Source organism: Rhipicephalus microplus, chromosome 1 (assembly GCF_043290135.1).
Source record: "Rhipicephalus microplus isolate Deutch F79 chromosome 1, USDA_Rmic, whole genome shotgun sequence".
Lineage (NCBI taxonomy): Eukaryota > Metazoa > Arthropoda > Arachnida > Ixodida > Ixodidae > Rhipicephalus > Rhipicephalus microplus.
Window position 1 is genome coordinate 5,959,461 of NC_134700.1, and position 13,495 is coordinate 5,972,955.

Sequence of the window (13,495 nt, forward strand, 5' to 3'; positions counted from 1 at the left end):
CACAGTTCACAATTATGAGCACAGGAATCTTGCACAGGCGCGCAGTTGTGAGTGTACCACGTACTAGTGTACGTTTTGCGACTGCTTGCCCGCGGCGGCAGGGAGGGAGACCACAAAGATGAATGCGCTGCCTCTTCGACGCTGGCGCCATCTCGTGGGCCACGCCCCTGTGCAACCCTCCTATACATAAAGTCCTTACACCCATACACACATACACGCGGGAGTCATTTAACTATACGTCGGCCAATAAACAAAGTTTAGTTTAGCACTTGAATGTATCCATTACATTTACTTTGTAACATAGTCGACGATTATTTCTGGATCAAACGAGTAATAATAATAATATCTGGCGTTTAACGTTCCAAAACCACAATTTGATTATGAGAGACGCCCTTTTGGAGGGCTACGGAAATTTCGACCACCTGGTATTCAATAACGTGCATATAATGCTAAGTACACAGGCCCCAACATTTCCGCCTCAATCGAAAATGCAGCCGCCGCGGTCGGCATGGATCAAGCCAGAGACGCAACGTTTACTTGGCACTAAACGCGGCACGCGTTTCAACTGGCATGCACGTTTACCATCGACGCGGTTACTCTCTTTGTGTGATGTCGAGCTTGACAGTACCGCAACACTGTAAACGCGAATACAAGCGAAATGATAGAGTTTATCTCGCCGGTACTCACCTCATCAAGCCGCGACGATACAGGGTCCAAGTCAGTCCTTCCGATACGCTGGAGCCACACTTCTTGCCGAGCGGCATTGTCTTTTCATCGCGGAAGCGAAATAGCTTCTTTCCTCTGCTGTACCTGCTTTTGCAACCGCTGGCACAGCAGGTCAGCATCCCGAAACGTGCAGGATTACCGTGCACACACTCATGCGCGGTCGAACTCCGGCTACACAACAATACCAAGCGCGCACGCCTAGCCACAAACAAACACCGCGAAAGTGGACAAACAAAATGGCGTTTGCGATACCTTTACAAAGGTTAGTGCGTCATGCTGCAGATTCTTAGCACCGCCAAGTTTATTACACGGACAGCAGTGGCGCTGCAATCGAGAGCGTCACCGCTGAGCGCGCCTGCATGCAAACGGTGGGCTATCGCGTTGAGTATTGCGTGCTTGCGGTGATGTCTTTTGCCACTGCATGCCACTTGCTTATATACACGTCACATCGTCCTACTTAACGTTACTTTTTATATTTTTTTCTTTCTCAATCACTCTTTTGGTGCATCGCCTAGAACCGCAGCGCCCAGATGCGCTTTAACGGAAACATGAGCACAAGCTCATCTTTGCGGCCAGGAGCCATACAGCCCCTCAACTAGCGTCGTTCACTATCTGCAATGCGCGCGAGGGGAGAGGAGTAGAGGTGTGCGCCGAGGCGATTTCGACCGGCGGCGGCGTGGGGGTCGTTCAGAGTCGGCGGCGGCGGCGTCGTCGGCGCACGCCGGTTATTTCATCGGCGGCGGCGCGCGGCCAATTTTCATCGGCGGCGGCGGCGCCGGCGGCGCGGAAACCGAAACTAAAAATTCAAAAGGTTCTTCTGCCACAGGTTACTGAATTAGTTGAAATTCAGGGATTTTCATCGAAATAGCACTAATGACACTACACAGATGTGTCGACATCACGATGAATGCAAAGCGTTTTGTAAAATAGTTTTTATTTCGCTTTCATAATAAAATACGCGTATTTCAATATATGTCCATGTTCTACCACGAATGTGCAGCACTTTGCTTGTTTTTTTATTTAAGATGCAGCAGTTTGTTTCTGTTACTGGCTACGTCATACTTCATGAAACCTTCTTTCATTGAACATTGAGCAAGCACCGACGCACGTCACTCAGTTCGCTTTTTCCGAATCAGATCTCACTTTCACTCTGTACGCTGCACACAAAAAAAAAGCACCCCTGCTACGAGTTTTCTTATTGCGATTGCAGAAAACCGCTCTTTTGAGTATCTGTCATGCCTTGAATGTTACTTTCCTTCAAACGAATCGAAATACCTACTTTTCACAATATGAGAATGTTTTATGTAGCGGTATAAGATGCGGAATAAAACAAATCTGCGCATTTAGTCAACTAGTTTTCACCACAGCGTTCAATGAATGAAGTGTAGACATGGGCGTGGGCGAGGCGGGTGGTGCAAAAGGGGCACTTGACCCCTTCAAGCCGCACCAGCACTTGCTACCCACTCTAGCGACAGCAACACGACCCCCTCCCTCAGCCATGATGCAAGTTGAAAGAAGGATTTGCTTACCCCCAAGACAAAAACCTGTCGATGGCCATATGTGCAGATGAGAGCAAATGCAATATTTGCTCAGATACACAGTCCACACTGGTCACGACCTTGAGGGCCGTTGACTACGCCTGCAGAGAACGTTGACTCCCGACCCCTTTGTGCTCGGTCAGGAGAGGGGAACACCCCTTGCAAGTGGACCCCATTAAAATTTCTCTTGAAAACGTCACAAATAAGAATGCTTGATAAGTATGTATAAAACATTCAACTTTTAATGCTTTTTGTAACGTGTACACGTGCTCAATACCCATAAGGTGTATGAGAATTAAAATCGCAACTGCCACTCTCGACTGGTTCCCGAAAAGACTCAACAGAAGAATGCAATTACGAGTGCTGGGAACCTACGTTCGTTTGTCAATTTGATTTCTCGGCATGATTTTAATTGTTATATAAACAAAAATAAAACCTGCAAAATATTAAAACAAAATGGCTGCTATTGCAAGATGTGTGTCCCCCTTCGTGATTTTTCTAGACTTACGCGTCCGCAAGCCACATCTGGTGTCACAAACTTGCAAGTGCCCCCCCCCCTCCTCCCCACGACATCTCCCAATACCCCCCTTCCCAATAAAAAGGCACCAATGTAGGCCTCCGTGATTGCCTACTGGCGCACGGTGGGCCATTTTGGTGCTAGGACGAACAGTACCGATTTCGACATGCTTTATTGAAGGTGCTGAAGGATCAAGAAAAGACCGATTGTTGTAAATTTCTTGAGAGTTCAATGATAGCTTCTTTGTGAATACCGTAGATTATTGAACCTCACTTTGCGTATAATGCTCCAAGGAAAAAAAATGGTTTTGCCCTGTGTCACTGCAGAGCCAGAAGCCATCACATGGGCAGGCGTCATTAAGCCTCTATATAACATTGCTAAGGTTCAGAACATTTGTACAAATAATTCTCGTTAATTGAACATTGAGTATAATTCTTGCTTGGGTTAGTATGTGTGAAACATAAATTTGAAATTTAAAAATTCTCATTGTGGATTTCTGCGGCAAAGACACATTGATTAAAACTGATGATTACGGAGCTACAGCAGAGGTAACATTCGTTATGTTTTTTTTGTTACGGTAATGGTAATGCGTTACCTTTTTTATGTATATATATATATATATATATATATATATATATATATATATATATATATATATATATATATATATATATATATATATATATATAACGTGAAGCCGTGAAACGTTCCCTTTCTTTTATTAGAGTAACGAGTAACGTATTTAGTTACTTTTTACTGTAACGGATACAACTGTAAATATATAGACTTACAGGAGTTGTGTCGGCCCACACCGTCAGTTGTGGTTGCAGTCTATAGGCTGGCTGTACACATTACATAGATATATTCCTTTCATCTAGCACGTGATAGTGAAGGTTTGCTCGACCATTGATGATCTCGACCTTTGAGGAATACACAACAGCTTCTTAATAATATGCATATCATCCAACAGAAGCGTGCACTTCGTTTCGCTAAAATTTACAGTGAACGTGAGTGCTGTCGTCACGCCGTATGTTTCAGGTAGAAACTTAGCCTACTCGAAATACCCAAAGATGTCGATCCACCTAGCAACGCGTGGCTACCCACTGACGGTTCTGTATGAAAATAGCATCCACAGTGGAGCCTGTCGCATCTGCTGAAATTTTATCGCAACGTTATTGTACTGCCACTTCGCTTGTATTTTTATGTCAGTGCCTAGCGCAAAGGCACCGCCATTGTGGTTCAGTAGCTAAGGTACTCGGCTGCCGACCTGCAGGTCGCGCGATCGAATCCCGCCTGTGGCGGCTGGATTTTCGATAGAGGCGAAAATGCTGTAGGCCCATGTGTTCAGATTTGGGTGCATGTTAAAGAACCCCAGGTTGTCATAATTACTGGAGTCCTCCACTTCGGCATCTCTCATAATCATATGATGGTTTTGAAACGTTAAACACCACATATTAATCAATTGCCTCGTGCAAAGCACGCTTGGCTGTCCGCGAAAACTCTAGATTATTTTAGAATCTTCTGATCAGCTTGAGACACCTACAATACTGATGATGTTCGATGCCACGGGTATATATAGCGACGTACCTTCACGCAGATCATAGAACCGACGACCAATGCTCCAATTACCGCTATCTGCGTAAAGCGTGAATTTCTAGTACTTTGTACTTTTCTAGGCACACGTTCACGAAATAAAAAGTGTCGTCTTGAGGAACCCAAGTACCATATTCTTTGCCGTCGCAACCACGTGGCAATATGGTGAGATGAGAATGGTGAAATGATTGATACAAAACAGTGAGATGGGGCGTAAGTACACGGCCAAGTTTTATTTAAGATGCATATACCACAAGCTATCTTCTTCTACAGAACCAATATAATGCGGATTTGTTAAATTACTGTGAAGTTGAATGTCAAGAAAGGAAGAACACGAACTTGGAAAGACACAGTGGAGACGAAAAGTGATAGGCATCGACGTAAAGTTTGATCGGTCATTCCACGCCGAACGTCCAAGTCGTTTTGGTGACTACCGCAGGTGTATTCGAAAAATGTCGGGCTGATCTACTCCATGAAAGCAGTCTATTGCGAAAATGTTTTGCAGAGAAAAATGGTTTTGGTCATTTATATATGTGACCAAAATACCGGCTTTAGGCTGGGCCCTATATCGAGTCCTAAGATAAAAGCACATTTACTGAGAGAGTCTATATAGGCTCCATTTATTTTGCCAACCTATGGTTCCGAATATTTAAAACCTCCTACTATGGCGTGCCTTGTTGTCGTATTGACGTTCCGGCTCGTAAAGCCGAAAAATTTATTTTTCAAATGATAAAACTGTTCATATCTCCCCCTCCCCGGAACTCACTCTAGGCCCTTTGATAAACACCAGTCATCTATCTTTAAAAAATGCTTGGATATCAACTATTCATAACTCTCATTTAAGGATGTGGAAATGAAATGACCTTCACTAAATGACCGATGAGGTGAAATATTAACATATTAACATTGGCGTGCTTGTGTGCGTGTGTCTGTAGATGTTAAGATCGGCCTCCCTGGCTGGGCACCGCTTGGACGCGGGGGACGATTGCAGCTAAGCCTACCCTGATTTTTTCCGGGTTAACGCTCTCGAGGTGCGCCCAAAGTGGGGACAACACAAAAGTCATACTTCGAATTCTTTAGGGCTGTTGGCTCCCCTCGTCAAAAACTCTTTGGACACGCCTGACTGACGACGGCCTAGAAAGAGCTGTTTGAAATCGAGGCTGCTTGATTTGTTGGACGTGCCACGAGACACGCTTGGGATCAGTCGTCAGGTATGTTTCCCACACTATAATAATAATAATAATAATAATAATAATAATAATAATAATAATAATAATAATAATAATAATAATAATAATAATAATAATAATAATAATAATAATAATAATAATAATAATAATAATAATAATAATAATAATAATAATAATAATAATAATAATAATGACTTTATTTCGCATCAAGGATACATGATGCAGGAGACCTGCAGAAAAAGCTGGCGTGATGCCAGCTTGACAAGGCCGCAGGCCCCCCTTCCCCCTCCCCGAACACATCGCAGCAGCGGTAACACTTTCATAAAAACATTCGGGATCATACGCGTAAAAATAAACAAGTCTATGACAAGAAATAAATCATCACTGTACATGTGTGATAAAACGAAACGTTTAATGCTTAAACAACAACAGCAACAACAAAAAATCTATTTCAAAAGATGCAAAAAAAAAAATGTTGGCGTATTTGCCTTAAAAAAGGGAAGCATTTGCGTAATACATCCGAGCGAAGCATACAAACATGTATACGACAAAAATGAGCAATCAACACTGTACAGGTGTAACATATTGGTACATATAATGCTATAAACAAATAATTTCGCAATGTGAAATACAGGCGCATTTGCCTTGCAAAACACAGAAAAAAGCATCATAAAAAGAAGAAATATGCCTAATTTATTGCTTTGGCAACACCACAAATGCATACTCATAAAAAAAAACAAGACACCAAGAAACATATCGTGAAAAAAAAACACAAAGCAGTATACAAAATACACGTCAACAAAAACAAAATACAAAAATACATTCTTTAGAAATTACAAGTAACAGAAACGAGTGATCATGACGTCTGGAGGAAATGATTCCGCAGTTGTTTAAAGGTGATTTTTTCTAAGTCAATTTCGTTATCCCTAAGTTCATTTAGTAACCTTGGAAGTTTATTTCCCAACGATTGAAGACCGTATGTGGTTCTAAAGGTTCGAACAGTCCACACTTCATTTTTCCGGGTATTATACTTAGGCTGGTTGAGTATTAAATCTGCCAACTGCTTTAGAAACGGGTTAGAGTTTTTTATGCCTTGCTTATATTTCTTGGACAGAAGAAAATCATACATTTTTATTACTGGCATTAGGTTGTATTTTTCAAATAAGGAACGAGTATGATAAGTACGTGGCACATTCTCTACCGCCCGTACAAACCTTTTTTGCAACATATGAAGTTTGTTTATGTTTTCTTTAGAAGTTAGAGCCCAAACTAGATGGCAGTAATTGATTCTTGATAAAAATAATGTATTGTAAATTAACAACAAAATATTCCGAGGAAGCGAGTGCTTGTTTCGGTACACAAGGCCGACTACCTGAGAGACCTTCGTAGCTAAGAAGTGTATGTGGTGATCCCATGATAATGTTTCTTGAAAAATTACTCCTAATATTTTAAGAGAAGGGACTATCTCGACAGGGGTGGAATTTAAAAAGATCGTTTGTTTTACAATTTCCGCTTTATTTTTAGCATGAAATACCATAGCCTTAGTCTTTGCAACATTTATTTTTAGACCGTTTTCTCTTGTCCATTTTTCTAATCTAATCAGCAGTAGATTTGCATGTGTTATTAATTCGTTCACTGATTTTCCTGTTAAAAATATATTCGTATCATCTGCATATATTATAAGTTTTACGTTAGAGGAGATGTTCACGATATCATTAATGTAAATATTGAAGAGGAAAGGTCCCGAAATGCTTCCCTGTGGAACTCCTGCAACGATTGACAAAGAATCGGAATTGCAATTACCCAGGCTAACAATCTGATTACGGTGTTGCAAATAAGACTGTATTAATGATCCCGCCGTTCCCCGAATACCGTACCGTTCCAGTTTTTCTATAAGTAATTTGTGGTTAATGTGGTCAAAAGCTTTCGTAAAATCAACGAACAACCCCAACACAACGTTTCCCTGTTCAAATTGCTGATAAATGTACTCTTTCTGTGCCATGAGAGCATATTCTGTACTGAAACCTTTGCGGAAACCATACTGCGAGTCATGAAGCAACTGAAACTTCCTTTCAAAATTGGTCAGCCGTTTTAATATTAGTTTTTCTTATGCCTTCGATAGTACTGGCAGAATAGACACAGGCCACAGGAATGGACACAGGAATGGACACTATGTGGTGCTTGGAAGTCTTCCATTCCCTCAAGGCCTAGCCTGCCTAGCACTGCAGACCCTATTCTGCACGTGCGATGCAATGTTATTGCACTGTGCTGTGTTGTGCGTATTATTGCACTGTGACCTATGTTGTGTTTCTCTCTCACCGTGTGGCGAACTGAACGTGCATTCTCTCTCTTTCCTGGGTTGAAAAGAAGGCAGTATTTGACTTTTTCTCGCTTTCTTCCTCTCTCGTTCTTTTATCCTCATTCGCAGCGCCCTGCGCTCCCTGCTGGGCTGCAGAAGTTAGGCGCCTTCTTCTAACCACTACCCCCCCCCCCCCGCGCCCCCAGTTCGGCGGACGGAGATGAAGACGACAATAGACCTCTACCGGGGTACGTCACCGCGTGACGTCACCGGTGCACGTGCAAGGCGGTGGTTGGCAAAACACTCCTGCCGGTGCCTGTGTGGGTGCAGTCGCTCAGTGCTTGGGGCAATTTTTTCTTCCTTTTGAAAGCGTAATCTTCATCTCACAGTGGCAACATTAGCTGTGGCATGTGTCACAGAACATCTAGGTGTGTGATAAAGTGCGTGATGAAATGTTCGCTACGCTGGCCGGCTGGCTGTTTATCTACGAGAAGTGAACACACGTGGCGGTCTGTGCGAGGAACAGCGGCATCTTCTTTGAAAATGTGCAGTGCTGACGGTGGCGTGCAGTGTGAAAACTGGGAATATTGTGCATGGTGTGTGCAGTGTGAATAATGCGATGCGTCCTGTTTGCGAAAACACTGGTATTCGTTGTGGACTGGTTTCAGTATCAGATTGTCGATATAACTTGACGATCTGACATTTTAGTCAAGGTAAAAATGCATTTGACGCAATTATCCGCGAGTGGGTACATCTCAACGTATGCGTGGCTTCCAGAAAAATAAAGGTACATGATCTCCTGGTGATATATACGACTACGCATGAGCTATAAGCATGTTGTAGCGTTGCCGAATCTGCATATATGCTTCACCACGGCTATAACTCGTAATATCGGATACCTGATATGTGTTAATGGAAACAGCGAAGATTTTGGTTTCTCATCTACTTTGTACTTTTACGACTCAATCCTTATGAAGTGAAAATGCGCGTTAGAAGTTTGTGTATCAGGCCTAAAGGAGCGATAGGTACGAAAACACGTTATAGGTGTCAAATGCAGCAAGATAACTGTGCCAGATAATATTATATATAATATCAAGATGTCGGGTTTTACATAACATGAATTTTTACTAGGTTATTGAGAAACGCAGCGGCAGAACTTCACTTTGATTTTCACGAGGATATGTTAACCTCAGTCTAACCAACGGAAAGAAGTGGTGTTTTTTTTCATTCATCTCCGATGAGACTTTTGGGCAATGAGTGAGAATCTTATCCGTGACTTTGCGCACAGCAGCTCAAAACCGTGCTGCCGCCAATGCTGTACCTCGTATTGCACATGCCACGATGGAAATATAGTAAGTTTACAGCCATGCCATGCAAATATTTCTCAAAGAGCCAGTAATCATGTACATTCAAAAGGTTCGCTTTCAAAAAAGATCAGATTTTTTTTTTATGGCTATCATCTACGTGGGTGAAGCCCACTGCATGTTAGTCGCGTCTCTCAGTACTCTAAACAGTTTCTCCGTCCATCCAACTGCGATGAGCAAATTTCCACACTATAGGCAGTAACCCTTCAGTGACCCCCTTCTTTCAAAATCTCTAACTTTAGAACATAACAATGTATAAATTTCTGTCGAAAGAATGCAGACAAGCAGCTCTGCTATGCACAAAGATGCCACCGGAGGAACTTTCTTGCCAACCAGCACCTGTTTCGAGAGAGGGTGTAGGGGGCGGGGTGCCCACAGTGACGTCACACTGTTTACAAAGAGGGAGAGGTCTATTCCTTTGGACTGCCCTGAACTGAATGGACATGCAGTCTGTCAGTTTACAGTGATCTGCACGGTGGCTTTCCTGTAAGGTTTGTTTTTCAACCAAAAACTCGTTCACAGACTGCTTTTTTTTCTCATTCTGAGCCCGCGAGTACAACAAAATGTCACCTCTCCAAATTCCAGCGAAGGCACGCGAGTACAACAAGATCTCAAAAAGGGGAATGGCAAAAATGAAATGAGCGAGAAAAGCAGTCTGTGAAGGAGAGTTTTGAAAAACTAACCTTACAGAAAAGCTGCCTTGCAGATTATTGCAAACTGTCCATTGTTTTCTCCTGCAGAGAATTTTAGGGAAACGAGGGCTTAAAACGCGAGCACAGAGACGCTCTGATACAGCTCTCAGAAGCTCCCATCAAGCTTCCATGATGCTACCATCAACATATAGTATTACGCTACCTTTAGTGTGTAAATAGTGTATATAAACGTTTCTCTTATCAGCCCCGGCTACTCTGCTCGACTTCTACCCGAGACTTGGCTAGCTCCTTCGAATACATCACGAGCAAGCGAAAGGGCACGGAGTGGTAGAGGCGAAAATGTGCAACATCACATCGCTTTTATTACGTGACATATTCGTTCTCCGCTGCATTTCCCCGCTCGTGTCCGCAGATAACGTTCCAGTTTTTATAGCGAAGACACACCGTTGATTGCGGTCACGTCATTGAATATCAATTAAACAGCGGTTGCATTATTTACTTGCAAATTACTTCACCATAAAGTATGGTGAAGTAATTTATTACTTGGCCACCTGAGGAGCTTTCTAACTTTACTTACTGTTTATCAAGACCTGAATATAATGTTAAGATTTATTTTGTTGATTCTGAGCATTACCTTCGCAACAGAAGTACATCACCACTGCCCGCCACAATTATTATTCATCTTTCCCAGTGCCTGTAGGTCCGTTGAAGTTACGTGATGAAAATATGTTTGCTGGACTACGTCATATATGACATGCCGCTTAAGTGTCTGTCTCCGCATTATTGACTAATCCCGCCGTCTCTTGTAAACTTTCTGCTGGCAAGTTTTTAAAATTTTATTTTGTTATTTTTAAAACTGGTGGCCTCAGACAAGCTTAATACGCCTCTACTCACCACTGGATAGCGTTGTTACGCGCGGCGCCTGGGCTGACGGGGGAGAGAGGCGTTCTTTGTTCATCAAACAAGTCACCAAAGGGCTGCCAGCCTGCTGTCCGTCGTGTTTTGTCCATCTTAGCCGGGAAGTGAGGTGGCAATACGACACCATAAGACGTTCGACGAGACGACCACAATGGTTTCTTGGCGTCACAGGTCCAATGTGGTGACCACGCCCCAATCAAAGACGTTGACTTGAGTGAGTGTGAGCGGCACTGTCAGAAATGGTGTGTGTGTGTCCCGTGATTCAACAGCACATTCTGGACCCATTACCTGATTTAGTCAAAGCGCACACTTTATAATGAGCCACCCAGCTCATTCGCAAGAGATCTCTCACCCTGTCTGTACAGAACGTAATAAATCCTCTGTTAAGTTTGCCATCCTACTCCTGAGTGCACATGCGTTTTTTTTTCTGTCTCTCTACACCCCCTTTCTTGCCCCTATTTCTCCATGGCAGCAAACCGGATGCCAAGATCTGGTTGATCCCCCAGCCTTCCTTTGCCATCTTACTGCCTTGGCATCTTCATCCCGGATATCTGATGCCTGAAAAGGCCGATACCAACGGAGGTTAAAGAATAAAACAGATGGTGAATATTTTCTGTAGCATGTTGAGACGCTGCATATGAGTGGTCATCCTCGGAAATCATCAACTTTAACACCACGGACAGGTGATGATATACCCTGAGTAGGTTCGAGCATGTATTATGCCTCGACGCTTTTAATCTCCATTAAACTTCTCCCTTTCGATTTCATCCTTCGGGGCTTTGTGTAGTCCTTCACCTAACGCACTGCATTCGTGCTGCACTGCTACTACTTCATTTCTTCTGTATATACGCCCTGTTTCGGGCACGATCACAGGCTGCCATCTTGGACTGATAATGACGCCGTTTTGCATCCATATAAATATTCGAATAGTGCTACGGTGAACTCGCATGCATCAACACGCTGGGCCAGTACATTCAACGTCGTATGACCATAATCATTGCTAATTATGACATATAAAACCAGCAAGAATTGCTTTTAAGCCTAAGATGGCAGCGTCTATGCTTTACTGTAACTGTTACATTTATTTTTTGTCAATTTGTCCAATATATCATTTCATGCAGCGGCCGCAGAACTTGTGCAGCTGTTCATAGTGGTACTCTCGGTCTCTGAAGCTGGATGAAGATAACTAAGAAGCCTGGTTTATACTGGCTACATAAAATGTGAAACGAAGCTATAAATTTAGATGAAAAAGAAAAAGACAAATCTGTGAAAAGGCAGTATTGGCGCATAAATGGCGCGCCAATTGCGCCGATGAAAATCATCGGCGGCGGCGGCGGCGGCGCGCCGATCAGTTCGCGTCGGCGGCGGCGGCGCGGCGAAAACTCTCGGCGGCGGCGCGCCGACCAGTCGGCGCAAACCTCTAGAGAGGAGTCTGCACATTGACACGAATGGCGCTACTTTAGTTTATTTTTCAGGGACTTTACCACGGCGGGGAAACTGAAAGCAGCGACCTCTGGGGGGAAGGTTGCAAGCTGTCGAATTGCCGAAAATCGCCCACTGCTGCCGAAACACGTGAGAGATGACGATGAAGACTCCGCCGAGAAAACTGTGACTGCCGACCTCGCTGTGACGATTGACGGCGTTGAAGTGACGGCCTTAGTCGATACGGGTGCAGACTTCTCCATAATGAGTGAACGATTGGCGGACGAACTTAAGAAAATCAAGATGGAATGGACGGGCCCTTATATCCGAAATGCTGGAGGCCAGATAATGACTCCCACCGGAAAATGTACAGCAAGACTCACGATTGAGAATGTGGCTTTTGTAGCCACATTTCTGATCCTACCGGAGTGCTGCAAACCTATGATACTGGGAATGGACTTCTTAAGAGAGTACGATGCTGTGGTCGCCCCGCCGCGGTGGTCTAGTGGCTAAGGTACTCAGCTGCTAACCCGCAGGTCGCGGGTTCAAATCCCGGCTGCGGCGGCTGCATTTCCGATGGAGGCGGAAATGTTGTAGGCCCGTGTGCTCAGATTTGGGTGCACGTTAAAGAACCCCAGGTGGTCGAAATTTCCGGAGCCCTCCACTACGGCGTCTCATAATCATATGGTGGTTTTGGGACGTTAAACCCCACATATCAATCAATCAACCGTGCTGTGGTCAACATACGCGATGGTGTGATCACATTCGCCGCTGACAAGTCTGTGACTCAAGATCCAGAACAAGAACCCAGGGTGTTACGTGTGGTTGACGACGACGTCTGCGTGCCACCACTGTCATGTAGTCTTGTTTCCGTGTGTTGTGACGTGGACTGTAATTAAGACGCCATAGCCGAACGCATCACTGCCCTTCTTTTTCGCTAAGGCATCGCCATCGCTCGCGGCATCGTCAGCTTAGTGGATGGGCGTGCAGAGGTGCTTCTGACCAACTTCACGAATGAGCGCCGGCACATCGGTAAAGGCATGGCTGTGGTGTACCTCGAAGAGCTCGACTACTCTCACGACTGTCTTCTAATGCAAGGGGAAGCCACAGCTCAATCACCTCCACATACACCACCAGTTGATATCGGTCCGAGTCTAACACCGACTGAAAGATGCCGTCTTATGGAGCTGCTCGACCAGTTCAAGGACATCTTCTCATCGACATCACGAGTGGGTCGAACGCCTCTGACTAAGCATCGCATCATTACGGAAGACA

At 44.1% G+C, this 13,495-nt stretch overlaps 1 protein-coding gene across 1 annotated transcript in view; it reads left to right on the top strand.

The window, feature by feature from the left end:
- LOC119178211 (uncharacterized) overlaps nt 1–8,055 on the top strand; it is a 241,075-nt gene extending 233,020 nt beyond the window's left edge. The window contains exon 4 of the mRNA XM_075891492.1: nt 7,993–8,055. Within this exon, the coding sequence (XP_075747607.1) occupies nt 7,993–8,040 (48 nt within the window). The 3' untranslated portion in view covers nt 8,041–8,055. The remainder of the gene's footprint in view (nt 1–7,992) is intronic.
- Nucleotides 8,056–13,495: the final 5,440 nt, after the last annotated feature.